Source organism: Micromys minutus, assembly GCF_963924665.1.
Source record: "Micromys minutus genome assembly, chromosome: 17".
In the NCBI taxonomy this organism is placed as follows: domain Eukaryota; kingdom Metazoa; phylum Chordata; class Mammalia; order Rodentia; family Muridae; genus Micromys; species Micromys minutus.
The window spans coordinates 49,847,084-49,869,635 of NC_137952.1; the positions used below are offsets into that span (position 1 = coordinate 49,847,084).

The following is a 22,552-nucleotide window of genomic DNA, read 5'->3' on the forward strand; positions in this document are numbered from 1 at the left end:
GATGGGGACAGATGCCTTTTTACTTGATTTTTTTTTAATTCCCACAAAAACCTCAGAGTTAATAATGTATGAAAATTAGGTACCATGTGTACTCTTTGCTTCGTAATGTTTTTATTAAGCAGCTAGCTGATTTAAAAATAACAGAACACAACACTTGACACAATGGCACACTCTGGTGTGTATGGAAACATCTCCTTAAATGTTCTGTCAGGTTTTCCATTACACAAGAACATTTTTAAAAATGCCTTCCGAATTATCACATAAGATAAAATTATATCAAGCTGCAGTTTGATAAAAACAAATTGTCCAACTATAAATTCTACTTGCCTTTAAAAAAAATGGCTTAGTCAGTTACAGGTTACTGGTGAGAATGTGTTCCCACGGACCTTGTCAGTGCGTGCCAGATACAGAAGTGTGTCTTTTCTGCTTTGCTGGCCATTTCCTGATTAGAACCTCTCTTTTTTCCCTCTCCCTACCCTTTGTCACCTGGACTTTGAGTAGTGGGATAAGATAAGTCAAAGAGGAAAGGTTTTAGGGCACAGGCTTTCCAACCATTCAAGAGATGCCTCAGTTTGGAAAGCAGAAATGAGTATCTGTGAAGTTGACCCACAGCCATTGGGCTAGCTGGTGAGCATTCTTCCCTAGAGTCTGAATGCAGGTTTATTTCTATTTTTTATTCTTTGAGGATTTCATACACACAAATACAATGAAATGTGTTTATTCCCCATCCCCCAGTTCTCCTTCCAGTTCCTTCCGGTCTCCAGCAGCTTCCTCTCCTAACTTGAATTTATAGTTGCCACCTCTTCCCTTTTCTTCATTGCACATAGTGCTGCCCATGTGGGCTGTCCCAGCCTTGTTTGGGCCTCAGGTGCCTTCATGGCACTGGTAGAAAGGCTCTTTCCACACTTACATGCCAGGGGAGATACCATGCTCAAGAAAGGCACCTTCCAGAAGTCTCAGAGTGAATGAAGCTTAGCTAATTAGACAACAAAGTTCATGATTGACCTTAGCCTGCAATTTGCTTTTCTTATATATTGCCTTGGAATAGCTAAGTATTCAATAAAACAAACAAGGACAGCACCTGCTGATCTCTATGGTGAGAAGGATCACGTGTAGCCGAGACGACTTGAAAACGTCATGGTTTGTTCCTGGACACTGGGGACAGACGGCATTGTGGAGAGAAAATTCTGAAGCTGTTGAGAGAGTTAGTAGGCTGATTGTGTTGATTTGATTGCCTTTAACTTGTACCTGTCTCAGGAGACCTTGTTAGGTATGTCCTTCCTTGCGCACTGTGTGACTGGCAGCATTGACATCAGCCGAGTCACGGGTGTGGGCGGGCAACCTGGAGGAGTCCTGCCCTGCAGTACTTTAAAGGTAATTCGAGCTGTATGATTTGCACTACAAGACATTCTTGGAATCTCTGTAAGGGGTTGGTTGAAACAGAACTTTCCCATCTACACCAGAGTCTATAAAAACCACAGAACTGACTTCATGGGGCTTAAGTTTTTCTTTTGTTATTTTCTTGCCCCTCTAATTAGATTTTGCTCATATGCAGGACAGAACAGTCTGGCATGAAGGAACTGGCATCAAAATAACTCAAAGACCTGACTGTACCTCACATCCTAATAAGAGTGGGAATGGGGTTTGCTGTGCTAGGCCCCTGTGGTCTCAGTAAACCTAAGCATTGGTGAACATTTGCTCCAAAGAGAAGTCAGGTCAACTGGATGTTTGGCTGGCATTCCTGAGACCTGGCTCCTGCCCAGCCTGACGGGCCTGGATGGGGCTTTGGGCAAGCTTTCTCTTGACTGACCTCATTGTGCTCAGAAACAATCTGGGAGTAATAACGTCTGCTCTTAAGTTCTCAGAATCCCAAAGAGGAACAGTTGGCTCTTAGGCTCTAAGGGGTTGTTTGTTTCCACAGTGTGAGGACAGAGTTTCGAGGACTGAAATAGAACTTTAACCTTACATGTATTGGTCTTTTGAGGATGCAGACTCTCTTTTCTGTAAGTTATAGATTCCAATAAGAGAAAGGATATGACCAGAACCCTTGTTTTGGACTTATCACAAAAATAATAATAAAAAATAGCTTGTCTATAGCTGCTGTGATTTTTTCACTTTTGTTCCTAGTCATGTTGAAAGTGAATGTCCCTTTACCCTCTCACTCCAACTGTGACCCTTCCATCAAGCATTAGAGAGCACCTCCTTTGCTCTGAAAGAAGCCAGTTCTTGGGGATCCCTGCAAAGCTGAATATAGTTCTTTGGTTTGGTTTGGTGCTCAGGGAGGCAGGTGGGGTAGGTGGGCAGCATCCCCAACCCTTCCTGCTGGCTCCCCTTGAACCCTTTAAATCCTTGTACGGTTTGGCTAACTGCAGGTTAGAAGACTGTACCGGATTCTCTAGAGACTGAATGTGAAGCACCAGGACTCAGGTGCTCTGGTCATCAGTGGAGACATCCTCAGCATCACTGCCACAGGTGTGGGAGTTGCCTTTCACTCCCTAGTTGCCGTTATCATGGCACTGTATGTCCTCAGCATGAAGAGATCACTCTCAAAAGATGCCCCGAGTGACGGTGTGTGTGTGTGTGTGTGTGTGTGTGTGTGTGTGTGTGAGCGAACAGGAAAGTGATAACAGTTCCTATGTCATATATGGTAAAGCAGGTGGAGGAGTGGGCACCGCAGGTCTGTGTTCAGTCTTCCTCTTGCTATCGAACTGCTACCATCATCAGAGACAGATGTCCCTCATCTGTACAACACCGCTCACATCCCTGCAGCTGCCTGAGTTCTGCTCTTCCCCGTCATGCTTTGTAGGTGGAAGGCTCTTCAACCATTGTACTGAGAACTGGGAGTCTGAGCATTCCTTCCCTGCAAGGCAGTTGCTGTGTCTGCTCTAACAGACAAAACTGGCCTGTTCATGCTCTGGAAGGTGTGTGTGGCATTTTGTATGTGCCACGTCTTGATGACCCCTGCACGTGTTGCTTTGCCATCTGCTCTGATTAGGGCTTCAGGAGGAGTCCACCAACGGTTTTCACACCCTCCATGCCTGGAGGACGCTCCAGTTATGGGTGGAGGGGCAGCTCCCCCCACTTCCTCTCTCGTCCCCTTTGCTGGCTTGCCTGACCTCTCCTGGGACTCACTGGGCCTCCGGTTTTTCAGGCTGTCCTTCTGCGACTGCACACTCCGTTGGCTTCTGTCTTCCCGCATGCAGTTTTCTACTCCTGCCCCCGCTCAGTGCTGTCTGCCATTCCAGGTCTGACAGGGAGCCAGATGTGCTAGGCAGATGCAGTGGTCTGGGGACATCCAGGTCCTTTGCATCTAGGTGGGCTTATGGTGAATCCATTATACATACATCTCAGGTGTTCAGGACAGAGACTGGCTTCTGGCAGATGAGTGATCGCCAGCCATCTTTCTGGTGGTCAGTAAGCTCTCTCTGCTGTGACTAGAGCATGGCACGAACCTATGCTCAGGGACTGTTTGTTAAGTGCAGTTAATATGTTGAGGAAGAGTTACATGGTTCCCTGGACAGAAGGTGGGGGTTTCATGCCTGGAGGCCTCAGGCCTGGTCCATCTGTTCACAGGCGGCCAAGCTGAGAGGAAGCTCAGATCCTTGTTGGTGCTCTCTTCTCAGAGCCTCACGGGTGTTTTGTGAGAAGTTTGCTCTCAGCTGTATATGTCCCAAATCCCAGTGGTTTCTAGCAGTGAGCAATGTGAATGCTGTCCCTAACAAACAGGGGAGCCCACTAGCACTCTCTAGAGACTTCTAGATCCCAGAAGCCCTTCTTTGTCCCACGAGTTAGCTGTGATGTGGCCAACGTCACCTCACACGCATGTGTATCAGTGAGGGAAACCTTTCTTTGATACCTCTGCAGCTCCATTGGGTCACAAAACACATAGCATAAGGTCAGGTGTTACTCTTCTTGAAGCAGGAATCTGCTTGTGCACTAGGGAGGGAGGGAAAGGTCTGGGAGGTGACTGGCTATGGTGGTGACATCAGTTTCTCCATGGGTTGTTTATGATGATGGGGACAGATGGTTTTGGTACCTAAAGACTTAGCAGATCCCAAGGTGGATGAGCACAGTGTCATTGCAGTAGGTAATAGTAAACTTGTTCAGACGTGTGCATGAAATGTGAACACTCTCCGCAGGATAGCCCAGTCCCACTCTGTTCTTAGATTTAGTTTTGTGCTCCTATACACCTGTTTGATCCTTCAGGTGCTTCTGTTTGCATGCTTAGCATATTCTTAAGAGCAATGCAACTTGGGGATATTAATAAAAAGAGAATCCTTTATTTACATCCCCTGGAGGGGTCTTCATGTCCAGAGCTTCCTTTGGAAGGTTGGGTTTGACTCTGAAGACACGAAAGCTAGACCGTGGGACAAGGTCTACTTCACAGTGTGAACATTCTCATCAGTGCATCAAACTTAACAAGGAAAGAAGCTCCAGAAGCACTCAGCATCAACACCCATGGCTACTCTGTCACAGAAGCACTCAGCATCAGCACCCACGGCTGCTCTGTCACAGAAGCACTCAGCATTAGCACCGTGGCTGCTGTGATCACAGACCCACAGTGCTTTCTTTTCTCTTAGGCATGAATCTCCTGTTAATTTGAAAGCTAGTCTTTCCATATGAGCCTATGTACAATGCCATGATTTTTTTTTCTTTCTTTCTTCCCTAGAAGGGAAGGGATTGTAGGGAAGGGTAGAGAAGACAGAAAGAGAAAAGGGAAGATCTATCTGCTTGAAAGAAGAAAGGGGATGGGGAAAGAGGGAGGTAATGGGGAAAGAAAGGAAAGAAAATAATCCATCTGCTTCTTTGCCCTGAGATATAAATTCCACCTCCTGGATGCATTGGGCCTAGTTTTCCGAGAAAAGGCTTAAATTTATTAATTTGGTTCACAGTGTTCTCCCAGAGAACTTGATTTGGTGCCCTGGAGCCATGTGGGACTGGGTTATTTTAAGATAAGGAGCGTAAGAGAACCAGCAGCGCATGGCTGGCAGAAACATGGCCGTGCCTATTGCTTAAAGAACTGTCACATGTGACTTATAAGCTTGGCTCCCGGTGGTGGGGTCAGGGTTAAGGTGAAGTTTAAACCCACATCTCCACATGTGCACCATGGGACAATGCTGTTGCATCTGGTGGATGCTGTGATGCCCCCGAGAAGCCCCTGCTGCCTGGGATCATGTCCCAACATCCCCTGTGTTGGGACCTAGTGTCAGGAGCAGCAGAACAGGCCTCTGGTGAGGTGTGGCACCTGTGATAGTCACATTTCCTGAGTGTTACCTCTGAAGTGGAGAAACAAAACTGAGAAGGCCTCTTACTTTCTGAAACAAATGTCTTATTTTCAACATCTGTCTTTGATCGCATCTGTGATTGTCCACTTGTGTGTGCTTATGTAGAACAGGCTGGCCTTGAATTCAGAGATCCACCTGCCTCTGCCTCCCAAGACTAAAGCTGTGAATCACCACCTCCTGGCATACCAAAATTATTTTTAACTAAGTATTACTTTATAGGTAAGGGTGTTTTGTCTAAAGGTATCTCTGTATGGCTGGTAGCCACAGAGGACAGAAGAGGGAGCTGGGTTTCTGGAACTGGAGCTTCTATGTGGGTGCTGGGAACAGAGCAGCGTCCTCTATAAAAGTAATACGTGCTCTAAACTCCTGAGCCATTTATGTAGCTCCTGAAATTATTTTAAAATTTTAGCAAAACACATAAATAATTTGCTATCTTAGCCATTTTTAGTATATATTCTTATACCACCATGTGTATTTACAAGCTAAGATGATTTTAAAAAAGAATAAGACAGAGAGACTCTATCTTCAAAAAAGAAAGGATTTTCAATGCTAAGGGAGAAATAAAAAGCATTTGTAGGTAGAAAACTCTTCCTTATTTGTAGTAGAACATATAAAGAAAATATTTGTTCCTAGCAAATAATGCTGCTGAGAAATGGAACAAAAGTTTGTGTTGTTACTTTCTAGATTTCCTAGTATTTAAAAAATACTAAAAATGTCATTGCCGTTTCTTTTGACCATTACTACTTTAAGGGCTGGAATGTGAGCTGTTTGTTCCTAGGCCTTGGCTAGACCATGAGGTTCTGCCAGCATGAAGTCAGCCACACACTGAGATTATAGCACAGGAGGTTTTACCTTCCACCGGGTGACTGACACCCACCCTGCCATGGACATCCTTCTGTCTGTGGTCCTAGTGTCCTGTGCAAATAGCTCATGGCTGGTCCTAGTCAGGACCAAACTCTAGATCTGGATTTGTTTTTAAAGAACTGAAAGTTGACAGTTAGAGTTGAAGCCTGTGTGTATTCACTCCACATTTCCCCTCCCCCCTCAAGACAGCCAGTGTACTGGAGCTAGAGTCTGTCTTCCTACCCCTTTGCCTGGGCTTGTCACAGTGTACAGTGTGAGCTCATCATGGTGTGCAGTGAAGGAACTAACCTGGTGTGTAGTGTGTGAGTCTATCATGTTGTGTAGTGCTGTCTCTGAATCTTTGTTTTTTAAACAAACAAACAAGCAAGCAAGCAAACACCAAACCATTGCTAGATCCTCTTTGTCTACTCAAATACTCGTGGGTGTGGATCTGCCCTGGAGAGTGATTGACCTACTAGGGTCACATTCTTAAAAAAACCCCAAAAACCAGACTCTTCTTTTAGAAGTTATCAATGGCCAATAGCTCCTCAGCAAGGGGTGAGACTCCATGTGCCCCTCCCACCGTTCCATGCTGGGATTTGATCTGGCCTGAGCTGACATGGGCCTTGAGCATGCTGTCAGTCATGTAGTTCATATGTCCAGCTGGCCTGTTTTGCCTGGAAAACATCATCTCCACCTCTGGCGCTTGTAATCTCCCAGGGGTGGAATCTTGTAAGAAAACTTGCCTGGGAAGTCTCTGGATCAATGATACAATTTAACACACATCTAATTAGCATACCAACCAGCCTGGTTATTTGCTATAACTTTTCAGGGTAATGGAAATTGGGACAGATAATACTGTAAGGCAATCATTAATAAATTTTATTTCTTGGACCAAATTGAAAGCTATTGATTGTTCATCAATAAAAGGTAGAGTTCCAAGTCTGTCTACAAAAGAAGCAGTGCTCTGGAAGGCTGTATGAAGTGATTGTATCTATGGACATGGGGCAGAGGCCAGCTGGGAGAGGCTAGCCCTTCACTGAATTTCTTTCCATGTGATGGAGAAAATGCTGTGGTCTGGGAAGCAGATGGAGTTGGGTGTTGCTGTCTCTCAGGCTTTGGTACAGATGCCTTTCTTGGTCCAAGAAGATCTTGTGAATCAAAATTTGGCTAGTATTCTCAGCAGCCCTTCTTGGGGTGGCTGTGCTGTGGCTCACAGTGTGACATGACCTAAGTTTCTCCTGACGGTCTAGGCTGTGGCTCCTTTGAAACTGTTGGGGAGATATCAAGGGAAGAGTTGGGTCACTTCAGAGCATGTGCTGCCAACTCCTCCCCTCCCCACACCCCAGCTGGACGCTCCAGTGGCTGGTGGCCCCTCTGTGACCACCATTAGTGTAGTAGGAGCACATGGCTTGCGGGAGTCGGGCTTTAGGCTCAGGAATGAGTGTAACTGAGACAATGCTCAGTGTATTTTATTTCACAGTCTTCTCTGTTACCTTCCGCAAAGAGTGGAATGCTTTGAACACTCTTTAAAACACAGTAAGTGGGAAGACAATGTGAGAAAAGCTATAGCACCATTAAAAAAAATGGCAGTGAGCTAAAGAGCCATTGCCATTTAAGGAAGTGTTCTGAGCCCGAGGAAGAAGCCTGTTGCATGGCTGTCCTCACATCCCACGTGCTGGGTGAGGAAAAGTCAGAGGGCATTACAGGTAGCAGGTAGCAGCTCTGTGTTGAGGATTCGGATGCTGTTTGGTCAGTGTTGTGCATAGTTGGATCTGTGAGACATTGTGATAAACCAGGCACCAGGCAGACGCTTTTCCTGTGGCTTCCACCGGGGAAGTTCTGATGCTTTGACTACTTGGTCACATCCTCACAGCTTTAAACTATTTTCTTCTTCTTCTTTTTTAATCAGCTATCAAAGCTGGAGAAACAGCAGCAGAGGAAAGAAAAGACCAGAGCCAAGGGGCCTTCTGAGTCAAGCAAAGAACGAAACGCACCCCGAAAAGAAGACCGCAGCGCCAGCAGCGGGGCAGAGGGTGACGTGTCTTCAGAGCGGGAACCATAGATGCAGAAACACTGGCTAGGTAAGAGCGGGAACCATAGATGCAGAAACACTGGCTAGGTAGGAGGTCCCACCTGCACAGTTGTCCCCACTCAGGTAAGAGGTCCCACCTGCACAGTTGTCCCCACTCAGGTAGGAGGTCCCACCTGCACAGTTGTCCCCACTCAGGTAAGAGGTCCCACCTGCACAGTTGTCCCCACTCAGGTAAGAGGTCCCACCTGCACAGTTGTCCCCACTCAGGTAAGAGGTCCCACCTGCACAGTTGTCCCCACTCAGGTAAGAGGTCCCACCTGCACAGTTGTCCCCCACGCTTTAGAGGAGCAGAAGTGAATCAAGGTGAGGTGGCTGCAAAGGCAGTGTTCATCTTCGAACATTTGTTCAGGGCACTCTCGAGTGTGCTACTTTCCGGCACAGTGCAGGTCCTTGCTGTGAGACTGTGTTGTATTCATTGAAGTGTGCACAGGCAGGATACGAGCAAGCTGACAGGCCCAGCCAGTGGCTGGGTGTGTGTCCCACCTGCATTGCGTGGGTCTAACATCTGTGTGCCCTCCTGCTGCCAGGCCCATCAGTGTCCCCCTCTGCCATTGTCCCCATTGGCTTACTTAGCTCAGCCCCTCCAGTAGAGGCCAGCACCCTCTGAAATCACCATCTCTCACCGTTGCCTGGTTTGTATTTTACACCATTCTCTTCATCCTTCACAACACTGCCATTTACCAGTGGGTTACATCTGGGGACAGATGCTGCGGACAAGGCTGTCTCATGCTCACGGCAGTATTTCTGCCTCTGCCCTCTGAGCACTGAAGCTGCAGACTGGTACCGCCATGCCCAGCTGGCATTGCCCATGATGCTGTATTCTTCACCATCTCCATGCCCAGGACTGTGTTGAGGTCACTGTAGCATTAAGTTCATCTCCCAGAGTCCCCAGTGGCTTTCTGTCCTAGTTTCTTTCATTTCATATATTATCAAAGACCTTGTTTGATGGACACTGGACCAAACGCTGGGGTCTTTGTAATGTGAAGGACCTGTGGTGTGACCGTATCAAGTTCACATATTCAAGAAGAATAGGGACAGTTGTGTCACGGCTAAGTGCATAGTGGCGTGGATGGAACAGAGTGTGTGGTAGGGAGGGGTTTGAGAGCTGACCTTGAAGGACACATGGAATTGGGAAGGACAGGAGCAGGGGAGAGCTGCCAAGGCAGGAGTAAGCGTGTGTGTTAGCTTGTGGTCACTGTAAGTCACTGTAACAAGACTTATGAAAAAAAGGCTTATTTTGTTTCATGGTTTTGGAAGTTTCAGGCAATGATTTATTGATTCTGTTGGCTTTCAATCCTTTGGTAAGGCCATATCTCATGGTAGGAGCATATGGTGATGCAAACTGTTTACCTCATGGCTAGGAAGCACAAAGAGAATGGGGAAGAAGAGATCCTGGGATTCTACACTTGAAATAACATCAACTCCTCCTACCAGGCCAGGCCTTGTCTTTCAGAAGTGCCTCGGTGGAGACCAAGCCTTGACTATGTGAGCACTTAGAAGACACTCTAGATGGGATCCACAGGAGGGTGCCAACATTATTTTGTTGGAGGACTGGAAATGATTAAGACAATTTTGGAAGAGAGGAAGTGAAGACTAGCTGAATGGTTGGGTACTAGAGCAGAGAGCATGGAGCTTCTTGTGAAACTAGCGGGATCTGGTCTGGAACTGCCAGGAATGTGGACTTCATCCTGGGATAATGAAGTACCTTTGAAAACAAAAGCACATAGTCAAACATAACATGCAAAGATGGTTCTCCAGCTCCAGGGAGTAAGGCTGGAAGTAGATAGGCCAGTTTGGAGGAACTGCAGAAGTCCAAAGAAATCATAGGGCTAAAGGAGAGAGGCTGGGGTGGAAGATATAAAGATCAGTGTGGAGACTAACCAGTGTGAGTGTTGGGGTGTCTAGAAGGATGCAGGGACCAGAACTCACAGGAAAATAAAAGGGAGGGAATACTAAAAATAGCTATTTTGGTGACAGTCTTGTGGCTGTGGAGCTAGGACTGAGGAAAGGTCTTAGGCATGCACTTTTGAACCTTTACCTCATAAACTAATTAAACCAAGTCTGACAGGGTCATTTTGGAGATACCAAACTTCAAGAGGAGTGTGGCCAGCAAGGCCTTCTCTTCCCTTGTATAAGCGCAACCTACACGATGTCTACAGCTTTGAGGATGTTCACGTATGAATATTGAGAAAGACTAGTAACAGTTGGGTGCCATAGTACCTACTCCCAGCAGATAAAGGAATGAATAAAGAGCCCAGGAAAGGCTGGGCAACTGCTCACTGATGGTGTGGGGGGCTGTAAAGGAATCCTCCTGCTTTTGACTTCCCTTATACCCTCCTGGAGCATTATGCTTTCTCCCACTGTGCCCAGGGGAGGATGACGGTGCTATGGTAACTAACGGTGCTATGGTAACTGGTCTTGATTGACTTACACTCTCATGTATGGGTAAGTCAGAGGAAGGTCGCATCACACTGGGCTCACCGGTCACAGCCACCAGCTCACCAGTTTCTCATTGTGATGCTCAGGCCTAAAGTTACTACTTCTTGTTCATGAACTGAAAAACATGACACGGGTTAGTTGTATACAAAATGTGATATTTGGATCCTAATTAATGTTAAGTATTCATGAGTATGTGATACTGTTTTATATGACTCACATAAAATATAAAATATCCATTCTAAATGTCCTTCTAAAACTTGGTATATATTTTCTGCTTGTAGTCAGTTTTGTCGTACCAATACCACTGATGCTCTTGGTTAATTAATTATGTCTAGAGGAGGGAACTGTGACACGTGCAGACAGGGCACAGAGGGCAGGATGAAGATGGATGATGGAGAGGGGGCCTCTGCCTGGCTGAGGGCAAAATAGCCTTCAGGGTGTTGGGTTGACAGTGGAAAGAGCAGAAGGCCAGCCAGATGGAGAAGCCAGAGGCCAACCAAGCTCATGCTGCAATAGAGAGAGCCCAAGAAGACGTGGCTAAGCTTACAACCCACTCAACAAGAGGGAGACCACGCCTGGGACTGGGTACCTAGCCACTCCTGCTAAAGAAATCATGATTATTGGAGAAGTATGTACAACCTCTAATTGACTAAACCAGCATAATCCCTAATTGAGAATCTGTAAACATTCTTCCTCACATCTACAGATAGAGACCATTATAGAAAAACATAACCAATCACAATACAGTCCTAATGATGACATCTAAAAAATTCTTCCACACCTAAGGCTCAGGAGACATTGTGGAAGAAGAGGTAGATTTTGAGAGCAAGAGGATGAGGGAGTTTACGGTGAGATGGTATTCCTGTAACATTAAAACCTACACCCACAAAGTCTCCCCAACTTGACTGTTCAAACGTGAGCTGGACAAGGACAGCACCAATGGACATGCCAAACTGGACTGAGAGGATGTTCACAAGGCTGCAGCCCCACACACATCTATAGGGAAGTGAGGAAAGCTGGGAGTGGGATAGATGGTCTTTCCCAAGGAAGATCACACTAATGGGTTATTCGGGGCCAAACAATCAGCCCTGAGAATACACATACAAATCACATCTTCTTACTGAAGAGGTTTTATTTAGAAATATGTATGTATATATATACGCAAATATACATACAATAACAGTCAGTGAAAAAATCTGAAGGAGGAAGGGGACGGGTATATGGAAGGTTTGGAGAGAGGAAACTAAAGGGAGAAATGTAATTGTTTTACAATCTGAGCAAGTGGAAAAGAAAGAAGGCATGGCTAGGCCTCAGGTCTGTTCAGCTACTTAGAGATAGGTACTAACTCCGGGGCCCATCCAGGTCTTCCTCCCGTTGTGCTGGTTGCTTCTTAAGTCTTTATATGATTTCCTCCTCCTTGGTGTTTCTCCTCTTAAAGTAATTAGACCCACTTCCTGCAGTTGTTGCAGAACATAGGCAGATGGCTGTATCGGTGTCAGAATGCATGTGGCAATCTGTGCAGGGGGACACTGACCCAAACTCCAGTGTCCCTCCGTAGAGCTTTTAGGCTTCCACGGAGGGAAGAGTTAGAAAGATGGGCTCCTCCGTGCCCACCCACTGAGGAAGGCCAGGAGGACCGAGCCTGTCAGGCTGTGCTGGGGACACTCTTAACGTGGTTCAGAAGTGGACATGAGCCTGGACCTCCAGCTGCGGACCCTAGGACCGAGGGCGGCCACCCAGATTTCAGGCCTTTGTTCTCTTGACACGCGTCGATGCTTTGTTTTTTCTCTTGATTTTTGTTAGACTATTAACAATAGCCCTTTCCTGGAGAATTAGGGCTTTGGCTACAAGCTGAATATAAATGAAATGTTTAAACTCCTTGATAAAAACTATGGGAGAGGAATAAGAGCATGAGCTCTCATCTCAAAGGACTAAAGCTAGCTTATCCACCTAAATACACATGCCTGTGCACACAAATGTGCATACACATGCCTGTACACGTTAGAATGTGCTTTGTGTTTTCAAACATCTTAAACAATTATAATTCCAGCTAACTGATGACTCTGCACCACATTAATGACCCATCAGCACATGTTACAAATGTAATGTCTTGACTTTTGCTTTAACTGATATATCTGAAAATCTTTGCTTTACCTGTTGAAGGATTAAAAAAAAATGTAACTTTTAAAATCAGCACAAATCAGAACCATTTGACGGTTTCTATTTGCTTTGGATTTGGCCTCAAAATGATTCCTTTTAAACAATAACTTTTGGAAATAACTCTCTGAGCACAGGTGTCTACATCAACTCTGCCCTCCTTTCCCACCTCCAGCTCCAACGTTTCTCCCCCTTCCCAGAATCATGATGTCATCATTAATTGTCATTGCTACATGTGTGTACATGCACGACTCACTGAATCCATTTGGTGTTGGCCGCCTGTAGCTCCCCATCTAGGGGTGGGAACATGTGGAGCTTCCCCTGTTTACACTGGTATGTCAACTGGCGCTGTCCTTATACCATTCTTGTTTGGACAAACATACTATTGGTATGTCACGGTGCATCTTCTTTGTCACATCTAGAAGATACTATCTAGCTGCAAGTCTCTTAGGTCTCTGGCTGTTATAATCTTTCCTCCCCGTCTTCCATGATTTCCCCTGGGTGTTAGGAATATAGGTTGCTGGAGAGTTGGGGCCGGACACTCCACAGCCGTTCACCTCTTCTCTGGACTTTGATCAGCTGCGGATCTCTGCTGTAGTCTCCATGTATTGCAAAAGGAAGATGCTTTGACGAGGGGTGAGAGCTGCACTTGTCTGTGGGTAGAAGGATATGTAGAATACAGTTGGGAATCATATTGGTTTAGGAAAGTGACAGTAGTGGGTTCTTTTCTAGGGTTTATGATCTCTCCAGCCATGGATAGACAGCTAGGTGTAAAGTGCCAGGGATGAATTCTGTCCTTAAGTCCAACTAGACAGCTGTGGTTACCACCAAGACCAAACGACACTACCACACCATTGCGGGCGCCGGCCTGTCCGGTCGCTGCCGATCTTCCTAGGACGTAGAGTAAGGCAGGACTGTTGGTTGCTTTTCTCCCTGGCAGTGTGTATAGCACGTTCTAATGCTGTGAGAACTCCCCAGGGAGGAGGTTTCCAGGTCATTTCCAGCTCTATCCCTTCAGGTCTGTGTCCAAAGTGTGGCCTCTTTAGCAATATGATCTTAGTTCAAATTCCGAAGGTAACCACGGGCAGTGGCAGTAGCCCATATTGTCTGTCCCCACAGAGCCTGGCCGGAGAGTCCCTCAGCCTGTGGGGAAGGGAAGGTCTCTGAGTCTCCATTTAGCCAAGGGCCAGTGAGGGGCTGGGATGTACCCACCTCTGAGAATTTCGCCATGTTTCTGGATTTGAAGACTTTGGAAGGGGCCGGACTGAAGGATGGGAGACACTATAGTAATATGTTTAGGTTCGTGTTGTCTCTTTTTGAAGAGGTTTGTCATCCACAGGCCACAAATTTTCCCTCCCCCCACACGTAGATACTTGTGCAAGCTAGCCAAGGACAGCAGTCGGAACTCTTGCATTTGCTGCAGACCGGGACTGTAGTTCTCTCCTGCTTTGCTTTGAAGGAGAAAGAGCCCCCCGGGAGCCTGTGCAGCCCTGGGAGCAGCTTTGAATTTCTAGAGCTTGAGAGGAAAAGGCAAAGGCAAAGAAAACAGCGAGGAGCTCACATAGTGGCTCTATTTTTCTTTGAGAAATGATTAAAATCCTTTGTGGTTGGGAGAATATTCCCAGGGCGGGGTGTTTTTCTGTCACATTGCAAACGTTCTGTTCTGTTTCATCAGCCAGATGTAAAAATGCTAACACGAACAGTGGTCTGCGTCTGGGCCTCTTCTTCAGGCTCCTCACCTTGCTCCTCAGGGTGGGAGGATTTTAGGTGACGCTGTGACCCCAGGCTGCTACCCGGCTGGTGTTAGAGCAGCCTGGGCTGGCAGACCTTGGCTTCTGTGTCACCTGTCACTTCATTTGAGTATTTACTTAGCTGCTGTAAATTGGGTGTGAGAAGAGCTCCGACCAGCACCACATTTCTTTCTCAAATGTCAACACAATCACAAACTCACAAGGAAAGTGTTTTGGAAGCTGCCATCTGTTTGATTTCCCAACTTGACCTTTGCTGGAGTAGTAAGATGCTGCTATCTTAGAGGAGTGTTTGCCTAATGAGCTGAGTCAAGTAGAGTAGTGTGTGTGTGTGTGTGTGTGTGTGTGTGTGTGTATGTTTGTGTGAGTATGTGTGATTGTGTGTGTGTGTATACGTGTGCACGTGTGAGTGTGTGCCTGTGAGTGTGTGGTGTGTGTGTGTATGTGTATGTATGTGCCTGTGGTGTGTGTATGAGTGTGTGTATGTGATGTGTGTATATGTGTATGTATGTGTGTGCCTGTGTGGTGTGTGTGTGAGTGTATGTGGTGTGTGTTTGCATGTGCCTGTGTGGTGTGTGTGTGTGTGTATGTGTGAGTGTGTATGTTTACGTAAATATGTGTGATTGTGTGTATATGGTGTGTGTGTGAGTATGAATGTGTGTAAGTGTGTCTGTGTGAGTATGTGTGTGAGTGTGTGTGGTGTGCATGTGTGTGTATGTGCATGTGGTGTGTGTGTATGTGATTGTGTATGTGTTTGTGTGTGTGTGTGTGTGTGTGGTGTGTATGTAATGTGTGTGTATATGTGTATGGATGTCCCTGTGGTGTGTGTGTGTGTGTATGTGATGTGTATATGTGTATGTATGTGTGTGCCTGTGTGGTGGATGTATGTGGGGGGGGGATGTGTGGTGTGTATGTGTGAGTGTATGTGGTGTGTGTATGTGTATGGTGTGTGTGTGTGGTGTATGTGGTGTGTGTATATGTGTATGTATGTGTGTGCCTGTGTGGTAGATGTGTGTGTGTGTATGTGTGTGTGTGGTGTGTGTGGTGTGTGTGTGAGTGTATGTGGTGTGTGTATGTGTATGGTGTGTGTGTGAGTGTATGTGGTGTGTGTATGCATGTGCCTGTGTGGTGTGTGTGTGTGGTGTGTGTGTGTGTATGTATGTATGTGGTGTGTGTGTATGTGTGCATGTGTGTGCCTATGTATAGTCTGTGTGTACATGTGTGTGAGCTCACGTGTACATACACGCACATGTGTATGCATGCTCTAGAGTTTACAATATGCATTTTAAACATCTCTGATTCTACTTTTAAGCAGCACCACACTTATGGCTCTTTCCTGTGGGTTGCTGCTGTCACCCCACCTGCCACATGGTATGGTCACACTGGTGGATTGTTTTTTATTGTTTCCTGAGTGGTTATTTTAAAGATAAATTAAGGCTTAAAAAAGATTGTTTGCCTTTATTTCTCTGATTATGGCTTTTCCTTTCATGCTGTGAACACAGCTTTCTGAACTATTTCATGTTCCTTGTCTTTGAAGAATTGCTTTTCATATTCCTTGAAGCACATATTTGAGGAAATCTTTAGTTTTCTCTTTTGCTTTTGAAGGGTAATTTTACTGGTCTGGAATTCTAACCGGTACTTTTTATGTCTTCAGTATTTAAATGTTTTATTCCTCTTCTTTTTATTTTTTCTAATGTATTTTCAGTTTTAAAGGGCATATACTAGTCATACATATTTTTGGTTTGTAGTGCGGCCTTTCAGTACATGTGTACCTGTGTCAGATATACTGGCATATCTGCCACCCAAGACACATCGTTTACTGTTGTTTGGAACATTCACACTCTACACCAGCTCTCAGGAAGCATTCTCTTCTTGGTGTCAGTTGTAGGCATCCTGCTGTCCATGTGATGTCAGCCGTGCTGCTGTGCTCATTTACCAGCTGTTAGTGCGGGTGGGGGCGGGGCGGGGGCGGGGCGGGGGCGGGGCGGGGGCTCTGAGAAAGAATTGCCCTTCAGGAAGAGCCTTAATGCTGCAGGTAAGGGTCTGAAATAAGAAGCTCATTTCCTCAGACACAGTGTCATATCTACTCATAAAGGTTTTGGGGGGGAGGGGGGGGATGGTCCATCCTGCAGTACAAGGAAGCAGGCTTAGTTGATATGTAGCCTGTGTTACCTGACCATGACGGCTGCCTCTGGATTCCTGACAGTGTAAGATGATTCTGCTCTGTGAGAACTGTGTGGCCTGTCAGCTCTCTGCTGCAGATGTGAAGAAAGTGGGCCAGACTGTGAGGCTCTTCACGCTGGCTTCACGGTGGGGGAGGGGGACCTAACACCATCCCTTTGCTTTCTCTCCCCAACACCTTTCTAGGACTCTAGTCACGTTAAATATGTTCTCTATCTCTCTGAGATGAACTTTGTCTTCTCCATATAAGTAAAAACATGCAACATTCATCTTTTTATCTCTGACGTATTTCTCTTACATAATGTCTGTTTCGTCCATCCACGCTGTTGGAAATGAAAGTATTCCATCCTTTACTGAACGGGTATATAATATTCCATGGTGTATGTAAAACACACTTTAAAAACCTCTTTATCTATTGATAGTCACTGAGGTCGATCTCATTTCCTGGCTATTGTGAACAGTGCCTTAATAAACAGGTAAATGCAGCTGTACCTTTAGAGAGCTGATCACAGCTTGCAGGTCCGGTCCTGGCATGGGATGGCTGCATCCTATAGTGGTTTTATTTCTAGGGTTTTGAGAGACTTTCCTACAGTCTTCAATACGGCTGTTCTAGTTCACGTCCCCATCGAAAGTATGTCAGATTTCTGACTCTCTAGACCCTCACTAGCATCACCTGCACTTTACAAGTCATTCTGAGACACAATGATCTCTCATTGTGTGAGATGTTTGTATGTTCACTGGGAAATGTCTATTCAGGTCATTTGCTCATTTAAAAAAATTACATTATTAGTTTTCTAGATTGGTTTGCCTGAATTTTTTATATATTCTAAAAATCATTTTTGTCTTACAGTTTACAAATATTTCCCCAAGTTTCTAGGTTGTCTCTTTACTCTGTTGAATACTTTCCTCTGTAGGCAGCTTGCAGTTTGATGTAATCTCATTTGTCAGTTTTTGCTTTGATTTGCAATCATATCCAAATGTTGACCTATGATGTCCTTGAATGTTTTCTCCTTATAATTTTATAGTTTCAGGACTCACTCACATTTAAGTCTTTGGTTCATTTTGAGCTGATTTTTGTATATGGTGAGAGATGGGGTGTTGTTTTTAAAACAAAATCTCACACATTCAATTTACCAAAAGAACATTTAGGAGCTAGACATGGTGGTGAAAACCTGCTAGCTCAGAGAGGCAGAGAAAGCATCCAGTTGACATTTCTGCTCCACTGATGTCCCAGAAGGAAAAAAATTCTTCTTCTCCACGTTTTCTTAAATGCCTGCCTTTGGATTATTTTCTCTTGTCCTTAGTGGGAGAGGATACACCTAGTTTTGTTGTGACTTTATGTACCAGGGTTGGTTGGTACACATAGTGGGGCCTGACCTTCACTGAGGAAAAGAGGGTGGTGTGTCTCTCTCTCTCTCTCTCTCTCTCTCTCTCTCTCTCTCTCTCTCTGTGTGTGTGTGTGTGTCTGTCTGTCTGTCTGTCTGTGTGTGTGTGTGTGTGTGTCTGTCTGTCTGACTGTGTGTGTGTGTGTGTGTGTGTGTGAGAGAGAGAGAGAGAGAGAGAGAGAGAGAGAGAGAGAGAGAGAGAGAGAGAGACTGGGAGGAGTGGGCTGTGATCAAGCTGTAAAGTGAATAAATACATAAACTAATAAGAAAAGAAGATGTTTTATGATGACAATATGGAATCACCAAGGAAAGCATGAAGAAGGAGGAAGAGATCTGGATCAGAAGAGGTCCTGGGAGTCCCTATTTCCTGGAAGCTCAGAACCTGCAGTAACTGAGATCCACTGATGCTGAACCTATTAGAAAGGAGGAAAGATAAGCTGGATTGTCTCCTTAACCATACTGGGCAACTGGATATTCCTCCCTCAGAGCTCAGGATAAAGCAGTGCACTGGCTGGTTTTGTGTCAACTTGACACAAGATGGAGTTATCACAGAAAAAGGAGCCTCAGTTGAGGAAATGCCTCTATGAGATCCAGCTGTAAGGCATTTTCTCAACTAGTGATCAAGGGGACAAAGCCCATTGTGGGTGGAGCCATCCCTGGGCTGGTAGACCTGGGTTCTATAAGAAAGCAGGCTGAGCAAGCCATGGAAAGCAAGCCAGTAAGTAACATCCCTCCATGGCCTCTGCATCAGCTCCTGCTTCCTGACCTGCTTGGGTTCCAGTCCTGACTTCCTTTGATGATGAACAGTGATATGGAAGTGTGAGCTGAATAAACCCTTTCCTCCCCAACTTGCTTCTTGGTCATGATGCATGTGCAGGAGTAGAAACCCTGACTAAGACAAGCAGGAACAGATTATAGGGAAAATCAGCTCAGCATTACCAGAGAATGAGCAGAGAGGCCCAAAGAAAGATGAACAGTGCTGAGACCACTAGTAAAATCAGCATCTCCAGGATGTTTAATTATCACGGAGGAAGGGGACTGTTGTCCACGTCTATTTTGTAAGCAGAAACTGCTTCTTGACCTGCCGCCCATGCTCATGTAAGCTCAGTGGCAGTTACCAGCTCAGGAGTCCCACAACTGGCAAATCAATCCTTACGAGACTAGTTTTTCATTTTCAGAAAGAGTATTAAAGAAATGACGAATTTGTCTGAGTATCAGACTTAGTTGCACATTTTATTAATAAGCCAGATGTGGCACATAAAATTCTATGCATAGAGATGCTCACTTTGCTACTGGAAAGACCAGCAGGTGATAATGTCAAAGTAGCTATTGGCTTGATCAAAGAATGGAGCCTCAAATTAACACAGCGCCACCAGGCGGAATCAGTGCTAGTTTTGAATTTCTTTGAAGCATCTGCGTGAGTCTGAAACTCGCAAAGCAGTTCACCATATGATTGAAGTTGTGTTGGTATGCAGGAAGATGGATTTGAGATGAGATTTCCCTGTTTTCCTTGAAGGACTTGACTCCGGTTATGCACACATTCACTGTGGAGGGCGACTGTAATCCTGTACTTACTCTTAACGTTTTCAAGATGGATCCCAGTCTTGTAAAGAGTGAGGAGAAGGACAAGCTATTAAGAAGAATTTTTTTTTTGTATTAGAATATTTTATTTTAGGAGGTCACTCAAAAAAGACCCTCCACATTGGAGTCATCCCATTGATTCCCTTGGCCTTTTTTGATGATCTTTTCTGTTATTTTCTTGTAGTGGACAATGTAATGCTTAAAATAAAAGGCAAGGAATATCTCCAAATCAGACTTTAGGTAATAGATATGTGTGTGTATGTATGTATATTATCTATATACATATATTATGTAAACATCTTAGTATACCAGAGGATGAGCAGAAAGTACCTAAATGATAAATGATGAAGCCACCAACAAAGTCGACATCGCCAGTGGCAGTTTTATTGTCCAATATATGCATTTATATATAGTATATATAATATACACTAAATATATGACATTTATATATAAGATACATTTTAACATATTAACATATTTCTGATCAGGGAGGGGGGAGATGTGGTGGTAGCTCTGTCTGTAGTTCAGTGTTTGAGTTTTCTGCTCCCAGTGAGGCGGCATTCTGGGAAGTTCTTAATGAACAGTGTGATGTGATGCTTGATTGCTGTGCCCAGAGACGGTCTGTAGAGTCTTTTAGGCTCGGTAGCCAGGCAGGTTCGCCTGCTGGGAAAGGAGCACATGGCACTGCACATCACGTAGAAACAGTGAGTAGAGCTGCTCACTGCCTACACATTGATTTGTTTCTGTAGAGAGTTCTAAATGTACACATGTGAAGAAGCCACCATGTCACCTTGTAGAATCTTTGTCAAAATATTTTCCAGGAACTGTATAAGCTTCATGCGAGATTAAAAGATGAGATCTCCTAGCCATTCTTTGAAAGATTTTTGCTGCAGGACAATTGCTTTGGCATCAACTTTTATCCTTCTATAGGCCTTAGAGGTTTAGTGGATGCATTGTGTGAGCATCTCAGAAATCCACCTGAAGTCACTGTGGCACAGAAACCAGCTGCTGAGCAGAAGAGACCTTCCCTGACCCCTTGTCTGAGGGGATAGGGGTGTCCTAAAATGTGTTGGGGTTATGAGAAGCCCCCAGCACTGAGATCTGTACAGGCCAAGGGCCTGCCTTAGTTCTTTCGGGACCTCCTGACTACTAATCACTGTGCTGGAAGATTGCAGCCGTGGGCATCAGGCACAGTGTTGGAACATCAGTGTTCTCAGTGACAGGTGATTCCAGGGGTTGAACCCAACACTGGGGAAGACTCATGACTGCCAAAGTCTGAATCTCAGTTGGTGAGTCTTCTGTTGATGGGGATGTTGCACACTTTACACCTTTAGCCAGGCCTCCTGAAGCCTCTGCTACTCAGCTTCTCAGTGTTAGGCTTCCTTGCAGTCCACATCTATCTCCTGGAGCTCTGTTTTGCTCTGCGGCTGGGACTGGTTTAAATTCAGATTACTGAACTTACGGATTATTCTCAGATCCCCAGAGTGGGTTAGTTTTGAACAATAGGTACCTTTAAACATGCTCCCTGAGTCATACAGACTGACAAAATGATTATTCTGATTATTTCTGACCCACGAGTAGAAGGAATCAAAACCCACTGCTACATTTAAGGCTGCTGAGGAGTGTGAGATTGGTTTGATGGTAGGAATGCCCTTTTCTTTCTACCTGGGACCCCTAGATTATCTGGGATGAGGGTTGTCCTTCTCCTCACCCAACTGTGCAGCTGTGCATCTGAACAGTGCTCATCCTGGCTTTGGGGGATGGGCACTGCCCAACTCTGAGTCATTCACTCACTGCCTTTGTGATTTCCAAATGTCTTCCCCTTTCTCTCTTTCTTAACATGGCGTTTTCATCTTAAGTGGGTCACAAGGAGAGGTACCTTCTATCTAATCTGCCATCTTACCTGGATGTCAGACATTGGGTCCTAGACCAAGGTTTTTGGAACAGGGTTGTACTGTGTAGGGCAGGCTGTCCTTGAACCCTTTAAGTAACTTGAGTTCCCTCAGTGTCTCCAAAGGGCTGAGATTGTAGTATGACACCACCAAGTCTTGTCAAATTTCTACTGCTTGTTTAAGACAGATCTTGCTTTGTGGGTGTAGCTGACAAAAGACCCAAGTCCCCTTGGCAGTTCATTGGAGGCATTCACTGGAATCTTTAGCAGTGCTAACAGGTCAGAAATTCACTGATGATGTTGACTTTTCCAGAAAGTCTCAAGTCTTTTGCACAGAACAGTCTAGTCTTCTAGGTAAATAAATGCCATTTGGGTTCCCAGCAGTGACATGAAATTAGTAAATGAATCAAAGCTTGCTCTTTTGTTTTGAACAGTGAGCTGGAGAGCCCCTGTGGTGTTCTGTATGTTCTGAGTCTAGAACTTGTGTCTTGTAGTTATACAAATGACCTGAAGCTAGAAACTGAGCAGTTAAAAGCCAACAAATAGTGGTGTGGTTTCATTCATTCATTCATTCATCATCATCATCATCATTGACAAAGTATTATTCTTTAGTCTAGGCTAGCCTGAAACTTACTCTGTAGCCCAGACTGGCCCCAAACCCAGGCCAGTCTTCCATCTTCAGCCTCCCAAGTACTAGAAATACAGACCTGAGCCAGCACATCTGTATTTGAACAGGCTGTTGAAGGATTCCTAGCTTCAGGTCCTGCATGGGCCTCACTGAAGGTGTTCCTCACTCAGGTGTTTGAAGGCAGTAAAGAGCCAGTTGCACATCTGGAGGAAGCTGGTATTGCAGAAGGCTGTCAGCTGTGGTGGTGCAGCTTTCTACCATATGGCATCATGGTCTCCAGGTAGTCTTGGTGATGCCAGCAACCAATCCCTACGTTTTT

The 22,552-nt window shown here is 45.3% G+C and overlaps 1 protein-coding gene across 1 annotated transcript in view; it reads left to right on the forward strand.

Annotated features, from left to right (window-relative positions):
- Positions 1-22,552, forward strand: part of DTD1 (D-aminoacyl-tRNA deacylase 1) — a 135,838-nt gene that overhangs the window by 111,116 nt on the left and 2,170 nt on the right. The window contains exon 5 of the mRNA XM_080931674.1: positions 8,041-8,212. Coding sequence (XP_080787800.1) covers positions 8,041-8,193 — 153 coding nt within the window. The 3' untranslated portion in view covers positions 8,194-8,212. The remainder of the gene's footprint in view (positions 1-8,040; positions 8,213-22,552) is intronic.